Consider the following 23,253-nt stretch of genomic DNA (forward strand, 5'->3'; position numbering starts at 1 on the left):
AGTTACGGCGGTTAAGACATAACGAGTTACAGCTTACGTTAAGAAGTTCATGAGAGCTTTTGCGATGGTTTCAAATTCAAGGGTTAAATTGCAATTGACCCCGAATTAGATAAAGTGCCCCGTCTCCAGCCGAAAGAGCAGAGCAACAGGAGAAACAATTGCGAACCGGCAGACGTCGAAACAAAGTTCGAAAAACTATCAAAAATGGTAAAACACTAAAACAGATTCTTTGAATTAAGGATCCTACAATCTTTAGAAACTTAAGTTTCATCACGTATGCTGGTTTGGTTTTGTTAATTTGTCAAATGAAAACAGGTGTGCCTAGCGTGTTTGTTGCCCCTATTCCTGGTCCCAATCGTCAACTTGTTGCCCCTCCTCTTCGATTTCATCATGGTACCAACATGATCCTTCACATATTGATTACAGTTAGCCTTCACATATTGTTATGCATATGATTGCTTACACGATTTCGTTATTTTGTTTTTCTAAAATGATTTATTTGCCCATTTATACAATCTTCAGGGGAAAATATATAGGTTATTCGGTTGGGAATATCGGAAGCCGGAAAGGGCACCTCCAGCTTGTCCTTACAAGCCTTCTGCCACCAAACCAAACAGCAATTCGGTAAGTGATACTTCTAGTGGCTGCTTTTTGATCCATGAAGAGTTGGTTTCAGGTTTGACCTAAATCGACATTATTTCGCGAAGAGCTTTAGCAATCTAGTTTCTTTAGTAGCTTAGTTGCATAATGATGCTGAACAGTATCGGATTCAGTTAACTGTAGTAAGTATAATTCTCTAGAAAGTAGTGGTAGCTTATATTGGATTCTCTAGAACACAGGACTTACAAAACTCATCTCTTCTTTGTCCTCAGTAAATTTCATTTGAGTCTTCCTTCCCACTCTCTCTGGGACTTCTAGAAGCCTTTAACACTGGTTGTTCATCCCTTAAGTTTCTTTCATACCAAACAATAAAATTAGGAAAAAAATCTGGCTATGTGGTTATTTTATTTCTGCAGAGGAATGCCAAAATGTTAATTCAGAAACACCACACCTCGAGGAGTGAGCATTCGAATCTGTTGGAAGAGAGCTGCCTGTGTCATTAAGGCAATGGTGTTGAATAAGCTTTGCAGCCTGATTAACAGTTCCAAAAAATGAATTACCATCTATGAGTTTAGCTTGTCGGTTTATTTCATATCCTGAAGCATAATCCCTAGATTTGTCTTTCTGGCGCAAGCTGAGACATGAGAAGCCCTAGCTTTAAACCATTACAGCCAAGCAGAAACAGGAGTCAGGATAAGAAGTTCCGATCTTAATTCTTACAATGTTAAACCTTTAACAAAATATTTGCCAGACACACTGAATCAGGAAGCATTACAACAGATTCTTGAGCTATAAAGCTTCAAATAAAACCCTCTATAATTCGAAGTTCAATCAAACTTAGCAATTTTTTTTTTAAAAAATAGTAATGTCTTTTTAGGGTTGGATTGTGATTTGACTCACCCAGTAGTTGCCATCTTCTGGCCTTGAGATGGAACTAAAGTGATTTTTTTACCTTAAGACTAGCCTTTTTCCCCCCTATAATATGTAGTTGTTTTCATTAAATGTAGATTGAATGGACCTTAGGAACTAATATGCCATAAGGTCGCATTTCTAGTTCATCAGCATGCAAAAAGCTTTTTATGTACTTGAGACAAGCAGGGTCCTTTACTTAAGCTTGGGTATCCCTTACTCAGATGAGTTAACGCTTGTAGGGCTAACCCAAGTTCACAACTCTTATGGTTGTTCTGTCCTGCTCATGCATGTGGCACACAATTTAGCAAGCATCCTCAGCTACATGCCCTTTTAATTACAGCCAGCCTTGTATCCTTTTATGACCTATTTCAACTCAAGCTTAGCTGATTTGAAACAACGAGAAATTTAGGCTTAGGCCTCGTTTAGCTCAAGTAGCCTTAAATGAGTAGATGATGATATGTTGACCACGTTGATACTCCTGAAAGTATGGTGTGGATACACAGGAGTAGGGTGATGTTATGTACATAACAGATCATTCATATCTATATGTAGGCAATGGAGATACAGCATTAACATGATGGTGTATGCATCAGACTGGGGCAATGATATGTACATATGTGTGAGTAGGGTGATAAGATGTACATCAACGCTGTTGAGGAACTTCTCTTTTGGTCTCTTAGAACTTCAATCAACTTGTAGACATTCGTTTGATCTTTTATACCACTTCTTTGAGGCATAGGACGTTAGGGTGGCTATGTGATAGAGAAGAGAGTGAGGAGGTCAGGCCGATTACAGCAATTGAGGATCTCCTCCCGTTCTCCATGAGATAATAATTCTTAATTTTGACTTGTAGAAATGAAGTTTCTAGTTTCAGTGGTAGGTTGTGGGTTCATGAGAAATATTTTTTGAGGCCATCTTTATTCCGAAGGAATGGAATAAGACACTAGCTCATTGTTTAACAGTACAATTTGTTGCTGTTATTTGTTTCTTTGCAGTTCCATCTGCCCCGTTGTTTTCCTCTTATAGTATGTAACACGTACATCTTTCAATGCATGCCTTCCTTCTTTTTAATGGCAAAGTAGTCTTGTTTTGGAACAGGTTGCCAAAGCAGACTCTGTTGCTCCAGATAATATACAGAAACCAGCTCTGATAGATGATAGCAAGAAAGATTGAAGTTGGATTTTTAATGTGTAGTGCCCGAAATAAACAGGTGTGTAAGCCTCTGAGAAGAAAGGTTTCATATCTCTTGATGGAGAATTGTATCAGATCTCTTTGGTGAATAAAGGTTGCTGAGACTAGCAAATGCTATCTGTGTCATTAAGGATGATTTTGGTTTTCTAGATCGACATTTAGTTGTTTGAAGATAGTATTTTCCTATAACAAACTATATGTATACACAGGCACTTCGAGAAAGGACTTGAGATGTGGAAACTATTCCTGTCTGCAGCAAACCAGGAAAAGTTTCTCGTTCCTATTGAGCTGACGGCAGTGTGTGTTTGTGTATGCCGCATGATAATGTGGTCCGACTTGGGCCAGTAGAATTTGTTTCCACCAGGAGCCACACAAATTTGGCCTCATGTTTTATACTTTCTGGAGCTTAGGCTTTTCTTGGGAAGGGAATTTTTTTTTTTTTTTTTTGTGGTTTTTGGAGGGGGAGGGGGGGGGGGTTGTGTCTGTGTGTTGGGTCGTTGCTCTAAATTTGTAAATTTTCTTGTTGCCATTGGAATTTTCATGCTTAAGATTAGTTCTGGTCAAGTTTCTAAACTAATATTACAAAGTCTTCAAGACTCAGCTTTGCTGATAAGAATATTAGTCAGGTGATGTTGAGGGCCTTGGTTTGACACTCAATGTCTCTCTTTTTTCCCTCCTCCCATGTAAGGCTTAGAGTCTTCTCTTGAATCTTAAGAAAAATGATAACAACAGGCCGAGTTTGAAAATACGATATATAATACTAAGCAGGATTTTTGTGATGCTTTCAATAGAGGAGAGTGTTTGAGAATATTTGGTACCACAAGGTCACCTAGCTAATAACCTCTATAGTTAATTGAGCTCTGGGCATAGAATATTTGCATTCTGCACTAACGGTTAATAGGAAGGTCGGTATGACAATTGACTTTCCGGAACCTCCAATGGGAATCAATGGTGTGTGTGATTACACGTTTTCAAGAGTTTACTCATTCAAAACCATAATTGCACTCTACGCTGCTACTTTGCAGTGAGTTAAAATTTCATTGTAATTTTTTCTCTTGCTGTCTTCTATGTCTTTGGTTGGGAGCTAGGAGCATTCTCAACAAATTTTTTTTTTTTTTTTTTTGGGTGCTAAAACAAAAGATTACTGAAATTCGGTTGCTATGTTGGGTATGTTGGGATTGGGTAATAGCAGTTAAGTACTAGTTCCCCAAGTACGTCACTGCTGACGTGCTTTGGTTGAATATGGTGAAAATTACAACATGGTCATGCTTGAAATATTTCTCAAACACTACCAGTTTGGTGTCCATTATAGATGCTCGTCTATTATATTCGTTGATAGATTTCCGAATAGATGAGCGTGTCGCGACGGTGGTTTGAGCTATATGTCGGTGTCGGTCTAATTCTTTATTGCCCTTGGATTGGAATGTTTATCAAAAGGCACTTTGTATATACTTTTAGCTCTGACCTTCTCCTGCCACTTCACATGTGAACAGAATCCAACGGTTTGGACTTTGGAGTCGTGCAAAAATAAGCCAGACTACAAGACTTATCCATCAAAATCTACCCTCAGGACTTCTTAAATTAGGCATTAACCCAGGCTACTCATTCACCATGGCTTCTATAATAATACCCCTAAATCGAACATGCCTATCAAAATCAACCACCCTTAAGACTTCTTAAATTAGGAATTAACCCATGCCACTCACTCACCGTGGTTTCTACAATAACACCCCCTAAATCATTTAGTAAGACGACCTTGTATTTTTGAATATATTGACCATCTATCGCATGATTTTCACTTCATTACGGGTCTGTTTGATAACATAAAAAAAGTGCTGAAACTGAACCTATTCAGACATTCAGATGTTTTGAGTGTTTGATAAATGAAAATCTATCTGCTGAATTTGTTAAGCAGTGCTGAACTTGTGTGTATTTTTTTCAGCACAAGAATCTTAACTGAATGCTTAATTCTGATAAGAATTAATAGAATTACTTCAATTACCCTATCTTATCTGCCAAATCTACCCTTGTTTGTTAATTATGTTCAAAATTTTTATCTAATTAAACAACCTGATATTCTCTATCTAATGGTTTCTGTTTCTTTTTTCTCTTTTTTTAATGACTTTCACATCTTTTCCATAATCCGCATATAATATATTTCATTTTTTATATTAATTTGATTTAAAAATAAATATTGTCATTTTCATATTTAACAATTTTAAACTAATTAAATTATAGGTTCTATTTCTTTTTTGAATGAAAAGATATAAGGGCAAAATTGTCAAATTAAATTTATTAAGCATTTAGTTATAAATATTTATCAAATAGTATAAATAGGTTTAGTATTAAAATTCAGACATTCATATATTTCTTTTCAGTGCTTAAAATTTAGCAAATTAATTGTTTCAGTATTCAGATTTCAGAATTCAAACTTCAGAATTCAGATTCAGTTTTATCAAACAGAGCCAAAGTATAAAAAATGAGAGTTCTACAATATATTTCCAATATCATGCCAATGAATATGAATTCACCATTGGATATGCCAAAAAGGGTATTATTAGTCTCTAGATGATTTTAGAAGTTTGAATTATCGAATGGTGTATCAAGAGTTTATTAGATTACAATTATGGATATGGTATACGAAGAGGGTGGTATAATTTCGTCCCAAAAAAATGTAGTATAAATTTGAATATAATGAAATTAGCCCTACTAATGAGATGTTATTTTCAAACCACAATTTTTGAGAATTAACTAACTTTTTTTATTTGGGAGAGAATTTTTGCAAAATGGTTTTAAGTGATGGACACTATTTTACAGGGAGGCTAAAAAATGGGGGAAAATGTTTTTTTTTTCCTTTTTAACAATGGAGGAGTAGTGGTGATCACTGATCTTTTTTTTTTTTTTCTAGAAAACAATAGAGGTTTTTATTAAATTTTCAAAACTAGATACTCCCTCCGTCCCACTTTGATAGTCCCGTTTCTTTTTTCACACTGTTTAAGAAAAAATAGTTAACTTTGTTGGAAAAGTAAATTTAGATTGCTATTTTTCTAAAATACTCTCACATTAAATATGGTACAACTTTATGGGAACTTGAATTGATGGTAAAAAAAGAATCAACTCTCATTAAATGGGGTAGGTTTATAGTAACAACTACTTACATTGAATAAGGGTATTTAATGAAAATTAAAATACAACTACATTCTTTAATTGAAAAGTGGACTACAATTTGGGACAGATGAAAAAGGAATACAGGACTATCAAAGTGGACGGAGGGAATAGTATTTAAGCAAAGGATCAATCAGTTTTGCATGAGTATATCCGACACCTAAGGAGTGACAAAAATTCCCTCCTCATATGCTAATGTGCGTAGTGGTGATCAGTGATGAAGTTGGTATCGTTTTATTTTTTTTTTTGTCAAAGTTGAACAAGAATAATTCTAACCTTAAACCCACAGTAATACCAAAAGCCGGTAACTTCTGGTACCACTGAGGAGACTATAACTACACTCACACACCCTGGACAAACCGATGTGGGATACGGGGAAGGGAACAGGGGACTAAGCCAATCGAGTTTTAAACCCTACCACTGATCTTTTTTGTCTTTTTGTCAAAGTTGAACAAGAATAATTCTAACCTTAAACCCACAGTAATACCAAAAGCCGGTAACTTCTGGTACCACTGAGGAGGGTTTTCCCATTTTCCAATGTGTAATAATGAATACTAGTATGTATCTTGGTGTTTGAGATACTTCCACGTGCATTTTTTCCACATGCTAAACGCACGTGTTAAATGTGCGTTACCTTTTCCCAAAGCATACTAATGCTAGTCCTTTTTTGCACACTTGCACACTTACTTTTGTGTGTGCTTATTTTAAAAACATATAATTAATTATTTTTTTTTCAATAAATTATTGTATGTAAAATTATATGTTAGAGCATGTGTATTTAAAGAAGGGACATGGGTAGTTGGAGATGGATCCATTGGACCTGTGGCTGACTTCCACCGTAGATGAACCTAAAGTTAGATGGGTCAATCTCGACCATCCATCAAATTCTCAACACCTGAGAATTCAGATCCCCGTACCCCATTCTAGTTGTGCCTTTATTTTCTTTTTCCGCGTATAGTTTACGATTATTGCTCGCTTGTAACTGTTTGAGCTTTTCACGTTGCATAAAGTAAGATGTGGGAGGGAGGCTGCCTATGACGATCGAAGAAGAAATCAGAACCAAAAAAAAAAAAAAAAAAGGGGCAATTGCTTCCTGTTGAGTAGTGAGTACCCCTTGGCCTTTTTTTTTTTTTTTGTGGTAGAAGTAGAGCTCTGTATCAGACTCTGCCTCCAGATGATGTGTGCGGCCTCCTTCAGTGGGGACTGTTGGAATTTTGGCTTAGTTAAATGTGGCAAAAGCATGTCGTCATGGTATTGCATCACGCAGTATTATTATTACTGCTCTTAAGCGGGGATATATATATATATATAAATATATAATAATAATGGTGGTGAAAGAGAAGAAAGCAACTGGAGGAAGGCAGGCATCTAATGGTGGCCCTGCCTCCATTCTTTGCTCTCTTTCTTTCGTTCGAGTCTGACAAAGAGCCCATGACAGCCAACAACGTTGTTGGTTTGCCCTAAACAAACAACACACCAGAAATATATATATATATACATCTAATAATTATATATTTTGGAGGGTGGCTTAGGGTTAGGCTTAGGTGGCGGTGTGCGTCTGTATCGCACATTGAATTACGGAGTGGGACGTTACAATTATTAACGTATTGACTGGCCCATCATGCTCGATGTAACCTGTCCCACCATTCCTCTTCCTCTTCCTCTTGCTGGAGTATATTTGAACAAACACTAGACTACTCTTCTGCCGGAATTTCTCCATCATTGGCCCCGTCTGTAATTTTCCTTTCTGGCAAGTTCCCAAAACTACTGAAATTATACGAAGCAGTACTTTGTTAATTTGTTGTCCAGATCGAATCGGGATGAATCGGCAGTGCAAGTGCGAGCGGGGGAACTAAGGATGACTGTTCAATTCAATGATCATGGGCCGTCCATTTCGGCTCCCCGCAATTAAATTAATATAATATAATTGAAACTAATTTAATAGATCCCTACCCTAATGGAAGAGACACTACAAAATTCGGGGGACCACCGCGTATCTAGGCTGATTGATAAATGTCAGTGGCCTGAATCCAAGGTCATTGGCAGCTTCTTTAAGGAAGAAGGTCAAATTGTGATTTTTTTTTTAGAAAAAATAAAATAAAATTAGACCGATGCAGAGAGGCTAACTTCAGCGGAGCTGGAAACAGGAAAACAAGCGAAGACGAAGACCGAGGGAATGCTCAGTGCGCCACTTATTACTCTATTAATAATCAATCTATAATAAAGACCGGCTGCCTAACTCAGTCGGTATATTTTAGTCGTACCAAAAAGTTGAATATTCCTACCCTTTTATTACAACTCCAAACTTTATCCAAACGCTAGATTCCCCCCCCGCATGCCCGCTAATTATTGGTATCTGCACATATCACCTGCATTATTTAGCGTGGCCTTTACTTCTTTCATTTTCTAACAATAAAAAGAAGGCCCTTCCCTTGGGGAGCGATTCATTTGTTGATTTCTTCTCCTTCTTCTTTTTTTTTTAAAACCACTACTGCTATTTCTTCGAACTGAATTTTTTTTTTTTTTTTTGGTTTCATGAGCTAATTTTTTAAGATATAAGGATCACCACAAAGTACAAAAACCCAAGCCCTGGCTAATTTAATCAACCCTTTTTATTTTCGGTTATTATTATTATTGTACACCACCTCTGTTCTGTATACTACTGTAAGGTGGAAGGCCTGTGCAGTTTTCATCCGGGAAAGGAAAAATTCAGGCGGGCGAATTTATGGGATGATCGATTGCTTCTTGCAACCGTCCCTGAAGGTTCGTGGCAAGATTTAGCAAAAAATTCAGATTGCATATTATATATTGTTTTTTATATTATGTGTGTGAGATTCATAAAATTTTATTCTATAATTACATGTTGATGAAAATAAATTATATCGTATGCCATATAAGTTATATCTTTTGTGAAATACACTAAATCAACCCGAATGATTTTCCTGACAATCACCGTTCAGGCCTTGTCCGAGGGATAGAGCAGGTGGAGACTGGCGTGGGGAGTGGCAGGCTCTCAATGAAGATAAGCACGTGAGACTGGCCGTCCAGACAATGAGACACGTGATGGCGGCTGGAAGAAAGAGTGGCCCCACTCACCAGAAAAAGGCTTTGTAGGGGTGGTCCTCACGGCTCACAAACTGCGCTAAATTAAAACATGTTTCCCAATTTCCCTCCGCAAATCTTTTTTGTTTTTTTTTTCGAAAGGGAAAAATAAAAGGAAAAAAGTTTTTCAGATTCAGATGATAAAAAAAAAAAATTTTAAGATGGAAAATGTTCTTCCGTAAGTCGATGGTAAAATTGCAGCAGCATGATTAACCTTTCTTTGCTTTTTTTTCTTCATTTTTTGGGGTAGGGGCAGGGATAGAGGTTAAAATATGATATCAATCAAGTTAGTTCGACAAAATCGGACATGAACTTAGTACAAGTACGCCACTTTTATTTAATTAGACCGACCCACAAGAATCGGACCGTACAATATACAATTATAGTAATAATCAAGTAATATAAAACTACAATAATCAGACCGAACTGCGATCACACAGAGTCCTCTCTTGACAAAGACAAAGGAAAGTAAGAGGAAGAGACGTCAATCAACCAAATCCCAAGTGCAAAACAACCCAATGATCCCAAAAAATAAAAATAAAAAACCAATAAGCTGTACTAGGGCAATTAGTAGGGATTCGTACCAAAAACGACAAAAAAAAAAAAAGAGAGTAATTAGTAGGGATTCTTGAGAAAATTTATCAATTTTGTTCATCGGTCCATCGCTTTTGGACTTTCTCAAACTAGAGAAACTACACCTCCCATACCGTGTATATATATATACACGGACCAAGAAACAAAACTGTTGTGCTACAAAACTACTGCCTTAGTTCTACGGTAATCCCTCCTGATTTTCTTGAATAATACTACTGTTGTGCAACTGGGCTTATACTGCTACCAAACACCCCCACAATCTTTCACTTTCTAGTATCTGCTACTTTGCTACTTGAGAAAGAAATATACTACCACTCAGAGAAAGACCCCTCTGTTTCTCTTAGGAGTACTTTCTTTGCAGTAGCAGCAGTTAAACGGCAGAGGAGCAGGTGGCCCTAAAACGGGGGATTCATCATTCAAAGATTGAGGGAGGAATTGTCTTGAAGATTTTTAGAAGCAGAAGCAGAACAAGAGATGGGGATACTGTATGATGACTTAGTGATTGTGAGGCACTCAGAGAAAGAAGGAGAGCCAAGTGTCATCACGGTGAATTGCCCGGACAAGACCGGCTTAGGTTGTGATCTTTGCCGCATCATTCTTTTCTTTGGTCTCTTTATTGACCGAGTTGGTATGTCCTATTTATGCTCCAAATTACTCCTATACTCCTCCTCGGCTGTACCTTCGTGCTTTCTTTCCCGCATTAAATGAGACACAACCCTCGTTAAAATGCATTGATACTTGCTTGTGCCATTTTATCTAATTCTTTTTTAGGTGTTATTATTTGTTAGTGTTAGTTTTGAAATTGTGAATCAATTGAATGGAATTTGCAGATTGTTTTTAGTAAATATAGTACACTGCTAATGTCGTCTTAGGTCTGGGGCGGAAAAAAATGGCGAAGTTTTCTATGATAGTTTTGATGTGTTCTTTGAGATTTTTGCCTAATTTATGTTCTATTTATTTGTGGTGATGAAGATTTATCTACGGATGGAAAATGGTGCTACCTAGTGTTTTGGGTTGTCGGCAAACCGACCACCAGGTGGGGTCTTTTGAAGAAGAGACTCGTGGAGGCCTGCCCTTCTTGTTCTTCGGCTTCTGGCATTTCCTTTTACACTGAGTTGCAGCCGCCCAAACCTCCTGATGTATTCCTGCTGAAGCTGTGTTGCTATGATAGAAGAGGCCTTTTGCATGGTAAGTTTTGATATTTCTGCTCCACCTCTGTCTTCTTATATCCTTTTTTTACAGAGTGTTTCTTTTTCATGTCGGTTAATTTTCTCTTGCAACACTGTTGAAAGTACTTGGATTGTCATCGATTGAATTGCTAGTTTCTAAATTTTGATCACTTTTCCTCATATTAGTGTTGAAAGTACTTGGCTTGTCATCCAGTGAATCACTAGCTTCTAAATTCTTATAACTTTTCTTTCTTGAATTAGTACAAGTCAATTTCTTGGTCATTAAGGAGTAGGAATTTTTTGTTACTTACACTTTTAATACCTAAGCTGATTGGTGATACTCCTACCTCTGTCCTGTCCGTGGCTCCATCATGTTGAAGCAGTTTAATACAGTTTTCTGAACTTGTATCCGTAGTTGAGATCTTGAGAACTTATATTGGCAGATGTGACGGAGGTCCTCTGCGAACTGGAGCTTGTAATCAAGAAAGTAAAGGTATCCACCACTCCGGAGGGAAAAGTAATGGACCTGTTCTTCATCACTGATACCAGGTTTTGCATACTTACACTAACCTTCCTCTTATCTTTTTCTTTTTAAGCATTTTACTAAAGTCGAACATATTCATACACAATGTTAATTCTCAAATGGCACTCCTAACTTCTCACCATAACACCATAGAGGGTGGGTTTGTGGTCATACCTTTCTGTTTCCCCTTCCTCCGATCCTGGTCAATGTTCATGCTAATTGTGTTGGCTATACATCACTATTGTATGGGCTTGTTCCGTATTATATATTCTTAGCTGGATGAATCTTCCTTCCCCGATTTCAAGGGGTTATACTTCTACTGGTAAGGGTTGCAATCCTGAAAATTCGGGCACAGTAGTATTAAGGCTAGGAGTGTCCAGCTGATGGATGATGAACACTTAGCTGAAGGGTTTTCTTGCTTTCATCTGGTTCGTATAATGGTCTCTGTTTTTGGTGTCTACATGTTGAATCGAATCACCCAATTGTTCCTTAAGAGGATAATCATCTTTTCAGAGTTATCTGCAATGGTAGATATGCAAATTCACATGCGTTTCTGTATAATCTATTAAAAAACTAAAAGGAGTAAAAAACAAGATCATGGCACTTCCAGAGTTTCCTTTTCTTGTCTCTATATACATGTGAATATTTGAGCTTTGCTCTTCTTTGGATTCTGCTTAGCCTTACATGGTTGGTTTCCTTATCTGTTTCTAAACTTGCTGGAGTTAATTGTCTAATCAGGGAACTTCTACATACAAAGAAAAGACAACAGGACACCTATGACCATTTGAAAGAAGTTACGGGCAATGCCTTGATTAATTGTGATATAGAAATGATTGGCCCTGAAGCTACTGCATGTTCTCAGGGGCCCTCATTTCTTCCTCATGAAATTACTGATGGAATGCTTAATTTAGAGATGCTTGATGAACAGCAAAGTGGATATCTTCCCCCAGACAGCGTATCTATAACAATGGATAACTTATTAAGTCCAGGCCACACACTTGTGCAGATAGTTTGCCAAGATCACAAAGGTCTCTTATATGACATAATGAGAACTTTGAAAGATTACAATATCCAGGTATGACGAATTCTAGTGTGCTAAAGTCTCATAGTGTTTAGCCGTATGCAATTCAGTTGAAGTTTTCATTTATGTTTTAGTTATTTTTTCAAAGATGGTTTGCCACACCCCTTTTTATTAAAAGTATCAGCTTAAACAGTTCTATCAGTCTTTAGTTTGCTTTATTGTTCTCTTCTATTGTCTTTTTATGTGACAATGTTTACATTTGGAGGCCTTTATTTCCATCTGACATCTTTACTGAAGATTCACCATCTTGTTTGATCTAATTTACTTGAGCTATTGTTTTTCTGTAGTGCAATAAGCTGTAAGCATACTATTATAATCAACTTTATCAATCTTATTCTTTATTACCCATAGAATTCATTCTTATTAAATCTTCGGTTTTTGTCAATGTCTTGACCAGATATCATATGGCCGGTTTTCAACAAAAAGAAAAACAGAATGTGAGCTCGACCTATTTATTATGCAAACAGATGGTAAGAAAATAGTCGACCCAAGCAAGCAGAGTGCTCTACGTTCTCGTCTTTGGATGGAATTGTGTCGTCCACTGAGAGTAGCGTTAGTCAGCCGAGGTCCTGATACAGAACTTCTGGTTGCAAACCCAGTGGAGTTATCTGGAAAGGGTCGTCCCCTCGTTTTTCATGACATCACCCTTGCTCTCAAAATGCTCAAGACCGGCATCTTTTCGGTACTCCCTGAAATGCCTGATCGATGTTAATATCCCTTAGTGTTTGCCTCATATTCTATTTTCTTTTTTGTGCTTTCCTTTTCACCAATAATTGATTGACCTGCTCTTTCAGGCTGAGATTGGGAGGCACATGATTGGAGATCGGGAATGGGAAGTATACAGAGTTTTACTTGATGAAGGGGATGGGTTGTCTGTCCCAAGAGAGAAGATTGAGCAAGCTGTTTGGAAAATGTTGATGGGTTGGGAGTGATTTGCCTTGTACAGGCTAGCCTACCTTTTGTACAGTTACTTAAGTTAATTAGAACCACCTACATGATGTAAGTGTGCACAAGTACATGTATTACATGTTGCAAGAAGCGGAGTACCTATTATAGCTCCTGAAATACTAACCTTATAGTGTAAATACGAGGCAAAGTAGATAGCGAAGAGATAAATTGACCAGTTTATGTTTTCTAACGATGTTGTATCTTCAAGGCGGAGTTGATGGAGAACTCTTTTTTTCCTTTCCATGGTAGAGTGAAATAAATCAACAAACCCCAAATTGCAGCCAGTTTGTTCTGCCTTAGTCCCTTTTTGTCCTACGCTGTCCCTCCCGGGGAGCATGCTTGCCTAATTCCTTCTGTTCCCCAACAGATAGTGGCTGTGTTGCAGGCACTTGGCACGGGATGCTCTAAACAATGCAGATGGTTAATTTGTGGTAGGCTGATAACTCAACATCTGAAGCATGAGCAAAGCAAAGGTTGACGGGGTGCTGTAACTGGGAACTATTGTTTGACTATAGATGTAGTTCATCTGCCTTCGAACTGAATGTGTAACTTGGATGATATGTGGTTTCACGCTATTGTTGAGTTTAGAATTTATGGTCGGTTGGATACGAAAATAGAGAAGTCTTAGTACTTATAAAATGGAATAAAGTAAAAAGCATTTCCATCCATGAAATAGAAATGTTGAACTCCTGAATCTCTACAGGAATTTGTCCCCTTGTGAGGAAATTTCCTGCATGGGAGGATTTTACAAGCAAACCACTGGTTGAATGGTCGGATTGGAACCTGAAGGCTTAAGGGAACGAGAATGAGGCAACTGCTATTCCATCAGATGGCATGCTTGACATGGACAGCGAGGAACTCAATGTGTGTGGCAGGAGATGAGCAGGGGATAATGAAGAGACTAGAAGCAATCCAAATGCAAATACAGCATGTGAAGGAAGTACTATTAAGAGAGCATGCCAACGCAGCCAGGGAAGAGAAATTCATAAAGTGGGAGAGACCCCAGGAGGGATGGTGGAAAATGAACGTAGATGGGGCAGCCTGCAGAGGAACGGGTATAGCTGGTGCAGGTGGAGTGCTCAGAGATAGCTGGGGAAAGTGGAGAATGGGGTTCCAACTGAACATTGGACTAGCGTAGCAGCAGAACTATGGGGTCTGATGAACAACAACAAAGATACTAACAAAGATATTTTCTTATTTACCAATACTGACGACTGATAAACTTCCACCACCAAGGGGAAAAGCCAAAATAGAAGATGGCTGACATAATCTCTCAAGGGAAAAGAAAGCCTAACGTGAAAGGTGAAAAAGGTTAAAGAGAAGAATCGGACCTCTGAGGTTGAAAACATTTCAAAATGCTTTCCCATAAGCTCGCTTTCTTGGAATTTGGTTTACGTGAGAATTCCTGCTATTATTGATGTCAACTAATCGACATTGAAATGAAATGGTATTTATTATTTAATGGCAATTTTAGCCTGATTATTTACGAAGGTAACAAATTGACACGACGAATTTCCAGACCACAAACGAAATACTATAAAGAAACATCAGGCGGCAATTCAACATATACATCTGAATGATGACTTTGATCCCTAAAGCTTCCAGTAAATGCGCAATTTGTGCAAGACCCCAGAAACCACGGCCCAGAAAACAATTTCAGCGAAAATCACATACAAAAGCGTTCCTACTCTTTCCGATTTCCATACGTCAATGAAGACATGCTGTTGAATCCAGTTCACCTGTGAATTATCAGCATTTCCAGCCAATCAGGAGCCATTAATGATGACTTGGTTCTGGAGGTTACATTCTTTAGCATCGATGAGAAGAAAATGGTACTTACTAGACTGTTTTTGGGATCTTCGTAGTACCATCCATTTATGAAGGCAGCAAAGATGCCCTGTGCTGCCATTACAAACACCAGCATTGCATTCATCCCTATCCACTCGAGGAACAAGAATGGCTTCCGCTGCCCCCAAACATCAATCTGTTTTATTGCGCCAGAGAGGGAAACATTACTTGAGATTATTTTCGTTGGAAATCTATAGTTCCATAGTTTGCTTTCTTTAGAAAATAGGTACTAGTACTTCTACTGCTACTGTGAAGATCAAACTTTCTTACCAGTATGTAGAACCCAGAGAATACAATTCCAGCTGCTCCCGCTGTGAAACATACATAGCTGAAGCTGTAGAGCTGCTTATTGATAGGTATAGCTGCACGCGAGATTGAAACAAGAAATGTCTGTTATTTCCTGTGGATTTTTAGTCATCAAAAGAGAAGATGCACTGGGCTAACTGCTCCTGAGAAAGGTATGTGAATGATGCTCACCATCTGTAAAATGAAGAACTAAGGCTAGGACTATTAAGCAGAGCCCCATTGACACCCAATGCTTGAGCCTCTCCTTGTGACCCTGCAACAAAATGTGCGCGAATTTTTGTTAACTCAGCAACACCCAAAGGCCATCTAACCAGCTTGAAAAATAGATTGGCAAAGAGATCGTAACCTTAAAATGAATCAAGACGTGCCCATAATGAATGCCAATTGTGCCCGAGAGAATAGATGAAATTGAACTAGAAGATAACAAGAAGTAATAGAAGCCATTATTGCAAGAAAAATGTCTTGTGGAGAAAATTGAAGTACCAATCTAATGTCTCTTGAGCTTAACTAAGCTAGTCGAACCTCAAGAAGCCTTCAGGTTCAAATGGAGCAGGGCACCAAGTCGGTGCATCTTCACGGAGAGGACCAGAAGCAGGAGAACTGAATGTGCAGGCCTACATTTTGGTTGAGAATAGAGACCGATAACTAATAATATGCCAGGAATATTACGAGGAACTAGAACCAATAACGTTCCACTTCCGCATGCGAATTGCGTACCTTTAAACGTTTCCAAACGGGGTCCGCATATAGATGATTGATCCCCCAAACTTGTCTATCCACATAACCAACTGCATTGCACGCTGGTCCAAAATGTCCTCTCATCCCACATTTTACCTTTAATTTGAGAATAAATAAATAGCTAAACTTTCAGTTTGCTCATGCATTCATTCGTGGGCAACATGTGCACGAAGAATTTTGGTAGAAGTACCAAAAATTGCTCAGAAATAAGTAGGCAATCTCATACGGTGTATTTTCCAGCAGCATGCCCGTGATGCACGACGAAGGTCCAGTCAGGAACATAGAGAGTGAATACGGTGAACATGTATATCAGAAACGAAACAAATCCTCCCAGCCTGAAAATGAAAAGTAGAAGGAAGGATCTACATATACCATCCTCTTGACTCGCTCAAATAGGGAGAGAGACTAACTAAGCTATTGAACTGTAGAAAGAACACGTATTAGACTTACCACTGCCATTTGTATGCCGTGAAAATGGAGAGAAAACCAGGGCTAATGGCGGTTGGCCTGAGCTTAGTGGTGAATGTCTCTATCAGAGCAACAATTAAGTAGACCAAAGCTATTCTCTGCTTGCGGATACAAACCCAACCAAAAAATGACGATGCTCAGGGACGTTTCGGATGGATAAACAGATTTCTTCAAGTAATTCCGTAGAAAATGCTTTGCTCAAAATCTTAAAAAGAGATGGAAAGAATGAAAGATTCGCTCTTGAGTATCACACCTGTAGGATGCCGCACCATCGTATGAGTTTCATATTAACCCCGTAAGACAAGTCACTGGGTGCATGAGAGTATCCCCCTGTATGTATTGTGTACATATATAGTATGTTTAGAGTCATATTATGTACATAACATCAGAAGCCAATTGCTTCTATCTGCTGCTCCTCTATTGCTTTGCAATCGCAAAATAGGATCATAGCAGCAGATTTTGAGTTTTTCTCTCAAGTACCTTGAAGTATAAGTCCCCAGAAGAAAAGCTTTAGTGTTCTCGAGATTATTTTTCTAACAGCAGCATTGACCTTGGGAATTCTCTGCAATTACATGTAAACAATTAGAAACTTTTTCTTGGTGGTTGTTGGGGGGGGGGGGGGGGGAGGAGGGGGGGTCCTATTAAATCGTTATATAATTAATTCTTGGTGTTCTTCTTTTTCAGTTAAAGGGGTCGGTTTAAAAGTTGAAATTTTTTTTTTTTTCTCGTGGAATTGGATGTCCATAGTTTAGCCTAAAATTAGTATCTTCACAAATATGATTAATTTTGGGCTTTAAGGCCCTGCTACTCTTTCTCCATCATTTAGCATTTTATGTAATCTTATGGATCAACTCTTTGTTAGAGGCCCATAATTTTTTACCTCTTGGGCTCTTAAGATTCGTTCTCCTAGCAGACAAGGGGGAAGTTTCCATCAACCCCTTCTTTAAAAAAAAAAAAAAATTATTATAACCATGCACAACGGACAGTTTTGCTGAAGTGAAAAGAGGTATCAACGAAAACGAAGACTAGGGAAAAGTACCTTGAGGGCAAGAGCGATTGCAACGCCAACGATGAAGAGAAAAAACGGCATTACAAAGTCGGCCAAGGTGCATCCATTCCAGGGGGAATGATCAATCCGTGGATATGCCCCTCCGGCATCATCTACTAATATCATCAACTGCACGCCACGCAATTTTGGACAGAAACTCATCGTCTTGTTTCTCAGTTAATAATGATGCACATCACTGACTGAAAAACTAAATTCAACAGAAATGAAATGAATTAGAGTACCACTACAGTGAGGCCTCTGAATGCATCTAAGGTTGCAATCCTCTTGGTCTTTGGTGGTTTTGTCAGCACTAGTGCAGTTTGCTCCTGCTTTTGTGCCGCTGGCTGTTCCGTTAATCCGGTGCTCTTGTGTTCTTTCATCTGGCAATGTTCTGTAGCGTCTTGGCCACCACCTACACTGGTGTCATCAACTCTTGAAGTTTTACCTTTCTCGCCGTGAAAGCTTCTTGTTTCCTCTTCCTCCACAAGATGTCCTTTGACATCATCAGCAAACCCTTCTTCCAACTTCTTGGGATCGTCCATAGCTGCAACTAGTGGCTAGCTCTCTTCTTTCCTCTCCCACAACTTCTCTCGTTGCTTTGCTTGCAGCTAGGTATAGCTCACCAAGTCGTAGTAGTAGTAGTAGTAGTGTGTACGTATATATGCAGATGTATGTCTTACTACTTTTACTCAATGAAGTTGACTACTAAATTAATTAGTGCCTGGATTATGAGCATGCATAGTCTAGGACAAGCATAAAAATCAAAAGGCCGGCTCATTTAATCAGCTGCTGTCTCGGTCTTGATCGCCTGAATTAGTGCGCAGGACCATTTAAATTACTACTAACGTAGCGGCAATGCTTTTACACAATGGAAGCGGAACATCGTGGGACTAATTAAGACATGATTAAGGTCCCCGTCCGGGACGGCCCCGACCAGCCAAAGTACTTTAAGGGCATCTAATTACTTTAATTTAGTCAGATCTGCATACCTGTTAATCTCTTATATAATTTTTTTAGAAACTCCCGTCCTGTAGAATATAATAGAATAGATTAGGTTATAAAAATGTTATCGTTACTATTAAAAAAAAAAAATCCGGTGTTGTATGTTTCAAAACAAAAAAAAGGGAAAGGAAAAAAGTCAGATGTTTTACATTTGTATGATGTACCTTATCCTCGCTTGCCTCTTTTTTTTTTTTTTTTAATTATTCGTTTTACTACTACGTTGTTATTTAGCTGTATGTATTCTGACTTCTTAAGACCAAGACTATCATCCTTAGACACTGAAGTGCACCTATAACAAAATAAAATAGAGGTGGCCCGAACTGTTGATCCACTGCCAATCTGCCATGTGCCTGTACAAGTCTAAGGTCCACGTACCCCCCAGGCCCCAACTAAATTGGAGAAGTTTAAATCCGACAAAAAAGGGCCGTGAAAAACTATTAGTGAGTTTAAACAAGGGATAATTTCAGAAACCTCCCCTCAGGTTTCTGACAGTCTCAAGGACCTCCCCCGAAGTTTTGAAAATCCCTTATACCTCCCCTGTCAGATTATTGGGCCCCAAAATGACAACATGGATGTTGAATTGACAGAAATATCCCTGCTGTTGAAGTAATATATTCTGATAATAATATGAATTAATTAGTGAAATGTCTAATACATAGGATTAACTAACTTAACTGGAACATTTTAATCAGTTCTTGTAAATGGATCCTCAGATGAAAACGATTTTCAGAGCAACTAAATCAAATCCTTTGGTCCATGATTGTTCTCCATAAGTTAAGGTTTTCAACTATAGCTTTTTTCTGTTTTGCTTCAGCAAACTGTTATTTAAAAATGTCCTACAACTCTCTATAAATAATTTGGTTGATTTATAGGTTTCCAAGTGTTCCTTGCTTTGATAAACCAAAGGACAATGAAATTTAATTGTGATCCAAGTATCTTCTGTCTCAATAATTTCTAAATAATTTATATTCTGATTATTCAAAACTAAAGTTGCAGCTTTACTTCATGATGCAGGGTCAATTATCAGATGGTACTGTAATTGCTGTAAAGCAACTTTCTTCCAAGTCTAAACAAGGGAACCTCGAATTTGTGACTGAAACAGGAATGATATCTGCTTTGCAACATCCTAATCTTATAAAGTTGTATGGGTGCTGTGTTGAAGGAAATCATTTAATGCTTATCTACGAATTCATGGCAAACAACTGTGTATCACGAGCTCTTTTCAATAAGCTCAGCTCTATTCAACGAACAAGTGCAAGTAAATTTGAAAGAGATGCACATAATTTTGGTGGATATATAGCAAACTAAGTAACTAGTTTGTCTTTCAAATGTCAACAGGAAAGGATTTAGCAAGCAAGATAAAGTTAGACTGGCCAACAAGAAGGAAAATTTGCCTAGACGTAGCCCGAGGTCTGGCCTACCTCCATGAAGAGTCAAGACTGAAAATTGTCCACGGAAACATCAAGACTAGCAATATTTTGCTTGACAAGGACCTCAATGCTAAAATCTCTGATTTTGGCCTGGCGAAGCTAAATGAGGACGATTGTAGTCACATTGGCACCCGGATTGCCTGAACTATGTAAGTTCGTTGTGTCCATGTTTTTGGAGAATCTGTAGAGGTTTTAGCTCCTGCTTCAAATATCTTATCATATATAAATGGCAATGTGATAATAAAACAGGTTAAAACTTACCTTCATTAATCATGTGGCTAAAGCTTAAATGCCTGCCTTCATTTTGTCACTTTGACATATCTGCCATATCAGCGGGTTGGTCTTTGTTTTCACCTCTGAAAACAAAGCAACAAGAGCTTCCTTTGATAGTGATCATAACCTCGTGACCTGCTTATATTGTAATGAATGTTCCCTTAATACTTGCTCATGCAGAGGTTACATGGCTCCTGAGTACGCGATGCGCGGTTACTTGACTGCTAAAGCAGATGTTTACAGCTATGGAGTTGTAGCATTGGAAATAGTCAGTGGAAAAAACAACACAAATTACAGGCCAAAGGAAGAATGTGTTTATCTTCTTGATGAGGTAAAACTGAAATTCTTCAATTCTATTATTTTTACTTCGATTTCCACTAGTAATTCTCACACATTCACAATCTGAAACCTGATCAGTATCTCATTGTCTTTCCGACTAAATTGCCGTAAAATTTCCAAGCCTACACTGTCTTCCCTCATAGGATTCTAATGCAGCTTGTTCCAGTCTAACTTTTGTCATTTCATTCTTCTGACCAGGCCTATGTTTTACAAGAGAGAGGCAGTCTACTAGAACTGGTTGATCCAGACTTGGGGTCCAAATATTCATCAGAAAAGGCAACTCTCATGCTAAATGTGGCCCTTCTATATACAAATGCATCCCCAACTCTCAGGCCTACAATGTCTCAAGTTGTGAGCATGCTGGAAGGCCAAACAGATGTTCAGGACATACTTTCTGAGCCAGGGTTCTCAACTGCCCCTTCAAAATTCAAGAACATAAGAAACCATTTTTGGCAAAATCCAAGTCCCAGTCAGACTCAAAGCATTTCATCAAGCGGTCCACATTCCTATTCATCCGTCTCAAATGCAGATATTGAAGAGAATAGAACCTTTCAAAACATATTGAGTAAAAAGTAGTATTCTATACACAAGTAAGTGTATATAGCATAGCAGTAACTGCAGGTGAAGTCGCCTTGAACATGTTTGTAGGTAGTTCAACTTATACTTGTATGAGCACTTTTGCAGAAACCTCAGCCACAACCCAACAATGTTGACAGCTTTCTCTTGCAACTCCCATGCAAGCAAATATATAGACCTCCAAAGCAACAGTACTGTTTCTTTTTACCGTTACAAATAACTGCTTTGAGAGCCGTTGGCATGAAGCAGAAGACAATTTCTTGCAATACATCTTGACCTTTTTCCATCAGTTTCACATACACCCTCTGAAATTTCAAAGGAACAAGATTCTATTGAAATTTTCAACATAAGCATCCTCACTAATGACAATCTTGAGGACAGAGGTGGAATTTTTTTATTTTCTCTCTCCTGATACACATTTTATATTCATTGTCCATGTCAATTGGGTTGAATCTGATACTATCTACTTAGTTCTAGGGGAGGTATAAGGGATTTTCGGAACTTCAGGGGAGGTCCTTGAGACTGTCAGAAACCTCAGGGGAGGTTTCTGAAATTATCCCTTTAAACAATGGAGAAACTTCCAAAAAATAAAATAAAAATCAAAACAGATTACGTTCTGTCAGAATTTATCATATATATATAAAAGACAGTAGTGTGAAACCAATCGCTTGCTGCCGTGGAAGGTTAAAGGTCAAGTGGCTGTCTTCTCTCTCCAGTTGTTGAAAATGAAGAAGAACGATGACTTGATGCCGGCTAAAAAGTCAAATAACAACACCAAGAGTCCCAAGACACGATTTGTCTCACTGTGCCGTACTGGAGCAGAGGTTAACTAACTCTGGACTGGACGGCTTGTTGCTCCCATTCGATTTTTGGGACCTTCGGTTACAAGCTAGTAAAGGAAGGAAGATGAGGATTGAGATTGGACAATTTTAAGAGCTCCGTCGTTTCCGGCAAATCACCAAATTAAACAATCACTTGTTTTCATTTCAGGCATTTAGGTATAGCTGAGGGGTCGAAAAGCTATTTATGTTCTTTACGGCTACGGGGGAGGGGAGCAATTTTTATTTGATCGTCGAATCTGCTCTTTTACGGTCTACACCGACCGACGTGCATGTGAATTGATTTGATTGTTATATGACCCAATTTCTAGTTTGGCTAAGAAGTAGGACCATCAATTCTTAATCTCAGGTTTTCTAACGGTATCAATGCTTAGAAATCATTCACGAACGTCTGGACGAAGAAGAAAACTGCTTTCTTATTATGGAGGTAAAAAGAAAAGAAAAGAAAAGACCGAGTCCCATCCCACATCGATCAGCACAGGCGTAGCAGCTGTCGAGCGGAGCGTTTATAAGACCTGGGAATAACTCGAAATAAAGGCAAGCAGCTACGCAGCGAGCACAAAGCGAACTATTCTTTCGCCTTTTACTAAAGAATACCGTGCGCTCGCTGCAGAAGGTAGCATACGCCAATTTTTAGAGAGGTCCTTCTTCTTTGGTTGGGCTTCTACATATCTCAGTCGAAATATTTAGGAATGTCGTTAAATTTTGAGGGAGGGACAATTGGGGTTGGTTCGTCTACAAAATCATTGGCCGAAAAAAGGATGGAAGGCCGAAAGGAAAACTGCTTTAGAGTTTAGAGAATATGTAAGAAATTCGTGGTTGGAGTTGTGTAGTATTTGATGTTCCTCCGGATTTGATTGCAATTAAGAAAATCCGTGAAAAGGAATAATCAATCCTAGGATACCGACTCAGAAGTTAAATAAGATATCTCAAGTTCTTTTTTTTTTTTTTTTTTGGATCGAATAATAAGATGTCTCAATTCGTACAAACTACAGAAGGCTGCAAATTATTGGAGTTTCATTGGTGGATCACCTCACCGCGCGTATTGTGGTCTCAACTCTCCAAGTTTTGATCATTCTTGCTAACGTCTTTCTGCCCCAT

At 38.3% G+C, this 23,253-nt stretch overlaps 4 protein-coding genes and 1 non-coding gene across 6 annotated transcripts; 4 read left to right on the top strand and 1 right to left on the bottom strand.

The window, feature by feature from the left end:
* The first annotated feature begins 68 nt into the window (after positions 1-68).
* On the top strand, positions 69-2,925 carry LOC113694492 (uncharacterized). Its single transcript, XM_027213308.2, has 4 exons — positions 69-207; positions 316-393; positions 523-624; positions 2,611-2,925. The coding sequence occupies exons 1-4, from the start codon at positions 205-207 to the stop codon at positions 2,683-2,685; spliced, it is 258 nt and encodes an 85-aa protein (XP_027069109.1). The 5' UTR covers positions 69-204; the 3' UTR covers positions 2,686-2,925.
* A 6,514-nt stretch (positions 2,926-9,439) lies between these two features.
* On the top strand, positions 9,440-13,569 carry LOC113694788 (ACT domain-containing protein ACR10-like). 2 transcript variants are annotated; one of them, XM_072054494.1, is made up of 6 exons: positions 9,440-10,138; positions 10,537-10,752; positions 11,177-11,282; positions 11,995-12,331; positions 12,735-13,019; positions 13,132-13,569. In XM_072054494.1, exons 1-6 carry the CDS (start codon positions 10,039-10,041, stop codon positions 13,267-13,269), a joined length of 1,182 nt encoding a protein of 393 aa, XP_071910595.1. In that variant the 5' UTR covers positions 9,440-10,038; the 3' UTR covers positions 13,270-13,569. The 2 variants fall into 2 exon arrangements, with proteins under 2 accessions (XP_071910595.1, XP_027069458.1); XM_027213657.2 differs by having other exon boundaries at positions 9,441-10,192.
* Positions 13,570-14,719: 1,150 nt separating this feature from the next.
* On the bottom strand, positions 14,720-18,339 carry LOC140009320 (uncharacterized). The gene is made up of 13 exons (XM_072054493.1): positions 17,936-18,339; positions 17,685-17,822; positions 17,126-17,207; positions 16,899-16,975; positions 16,628-16,743; positions 16,404-16,512; positions 16,157-16,273; positions 15,962-16,053; positions 15,786-15,852; positions 15,611-15,692; positions 15,404-15,495; positions 15,126-15,269; positions 14,720-15,024 (listed from the first exon to the last, which is right to left on the bottom strand). Exons 1-13 carry the CDS (start codon positions 18,233-18,235, stop codon positions 14,878-14,880), a joined length of 1,563 nt encoding a protein of 520 aa, XP_071910594.1. The 5' UTR covers positions 18,236-18,339; the 3' UTR covers positions 14,720-14,877.
* Positions 18,340-19,703: 1,364 nt separating this feature from the next.
* On the top strand, positions 19,704-21,313 carry LOC140009616 (probable LRR receptor-like serine/threonine-protein kinase At1g07650). Its single transcript, XM_072055699.1, has 4 exons — positions 19,704-19,837; positions 20,034-20,105; positions 20,579-20,729; positions 20,936-21,313. Exons 1-4 carry the CDS (start codon positions 19,704-19,706, stop codon positions 21,311-21,313), a joined length of 735 nt encoding a protein of 244 aa, XP_071911800.1.
* A 1,382-nt stretch (positions 21,314-22,695) lies between these two features.
* Positions 22,696-22,814, top strand: LOC140010069 (U5 spliceosomal RNA). The gene has a single exon (XR_011817335.1). It is a non-coding gene; the product is annotated as a U5 spliceosomal RNA (small nuclear RNA).
* The last annotated feature ends 439 nt before the right edge of the window (positions 22,815-23,253 follow it).

The sequence above is a fragment of the Coffea arabica genome, chromosome 6e (genome assembly GCF_036785885.1).
Source record: "Coffea arabica cultivar ET-39 chromosome 6e, Coffea Arabica ET-39 HiFi, whole genome shotgun sequence".
Lineage (NCBI taxonomy): Eukaryota > Viridiplantae > Streptophyta > Magnoliopsida > Gentianales > Rubiaceae > Coffea > Coffea arabica.

Excerpts from the sequence above, each read along its gene's own strand:
- LOC113694492 (XM_027213308.2), top strand. Across the intron at positions 394-522 it reads TCCTCTTCGATTTCATCATG|GGGAAAATATATAGGTTATT; the intron begins GTACCAACATGA and ends TACAATCTTCAG. Across the intron at positions 625-2,610 it reads CCAAACCAAACAGCAATTCG|GTTGCCAAAGCAGACTCTGT; the intron begins GTAAGTGATACT and ends GTTTTGGAACAG.
- LOC113694788 (XM_027213657.2), top strand. The coding sequence starts at position 10,039 with ATGGGGATACTGTATGATGACTTAGTGATTGTGAGGCACTCAGAGAAA. Across the intron at positions 10,193-10,536 it reads TCTCTTTATTGACCGAGTTG|ATTTATCTACGGATGGAAAA; the intron begins GTATGTCCTATT and ends GTGGTGATGAAG. Across the intron at positions 12,332-12,734 it reads TGAAAGATTACAATATCCAG|ATATCATATGGCCGGTTTTC; the intron begins GTATGACGAATT and ends TGTCTTGACCAG.
- LOC140009320 (XM_072054493.1), bottom strand. The coding sequence starts at position 18,235 with ATGGACGATCCCAAGAAGTTGGAAGAAGGGTTTGCTGATGATGTCAAA. Across the intron at positions 16,513-16,627 it reads ACGGCATACAAATGGCAGTG|GCTGGGAGGATTTGTTTCGT; the intron begins GTAAGTCTAATA and ends TTTCATTTTCAG. Across the intron at positions 15,270-15,403 it reads TCTCTGGGTTCTACATACTG|ATTGATGTTTGGGGGCAGCG; the intron begins GTAAGAAAGTTT and ends GCAATAAAACAG.
- LOC140009616 (XM_072055699.1), top strand. The coding sequence starts at position 19,704 with ATGCAGGGTCAATTATCAGATGGTACTGTAATTGCTGTAAAGCAACTT. Across the intron at positions 19,838-20,033 it reads CATCCTAATCTTATAAAGTT|GAAAGGATTTAGCAAGCAAG; the intron begins GTATGGGTGCTG and ends AAATGTCAACAG. Across the intron at positions 20,106-20,578 it reads TTGCCTAGACGTAGCCCGAG|AGGTTACATGGCTCCTGAGT; the intron begins GTCTGGCCTACC and ends TTGCTCATGCAG.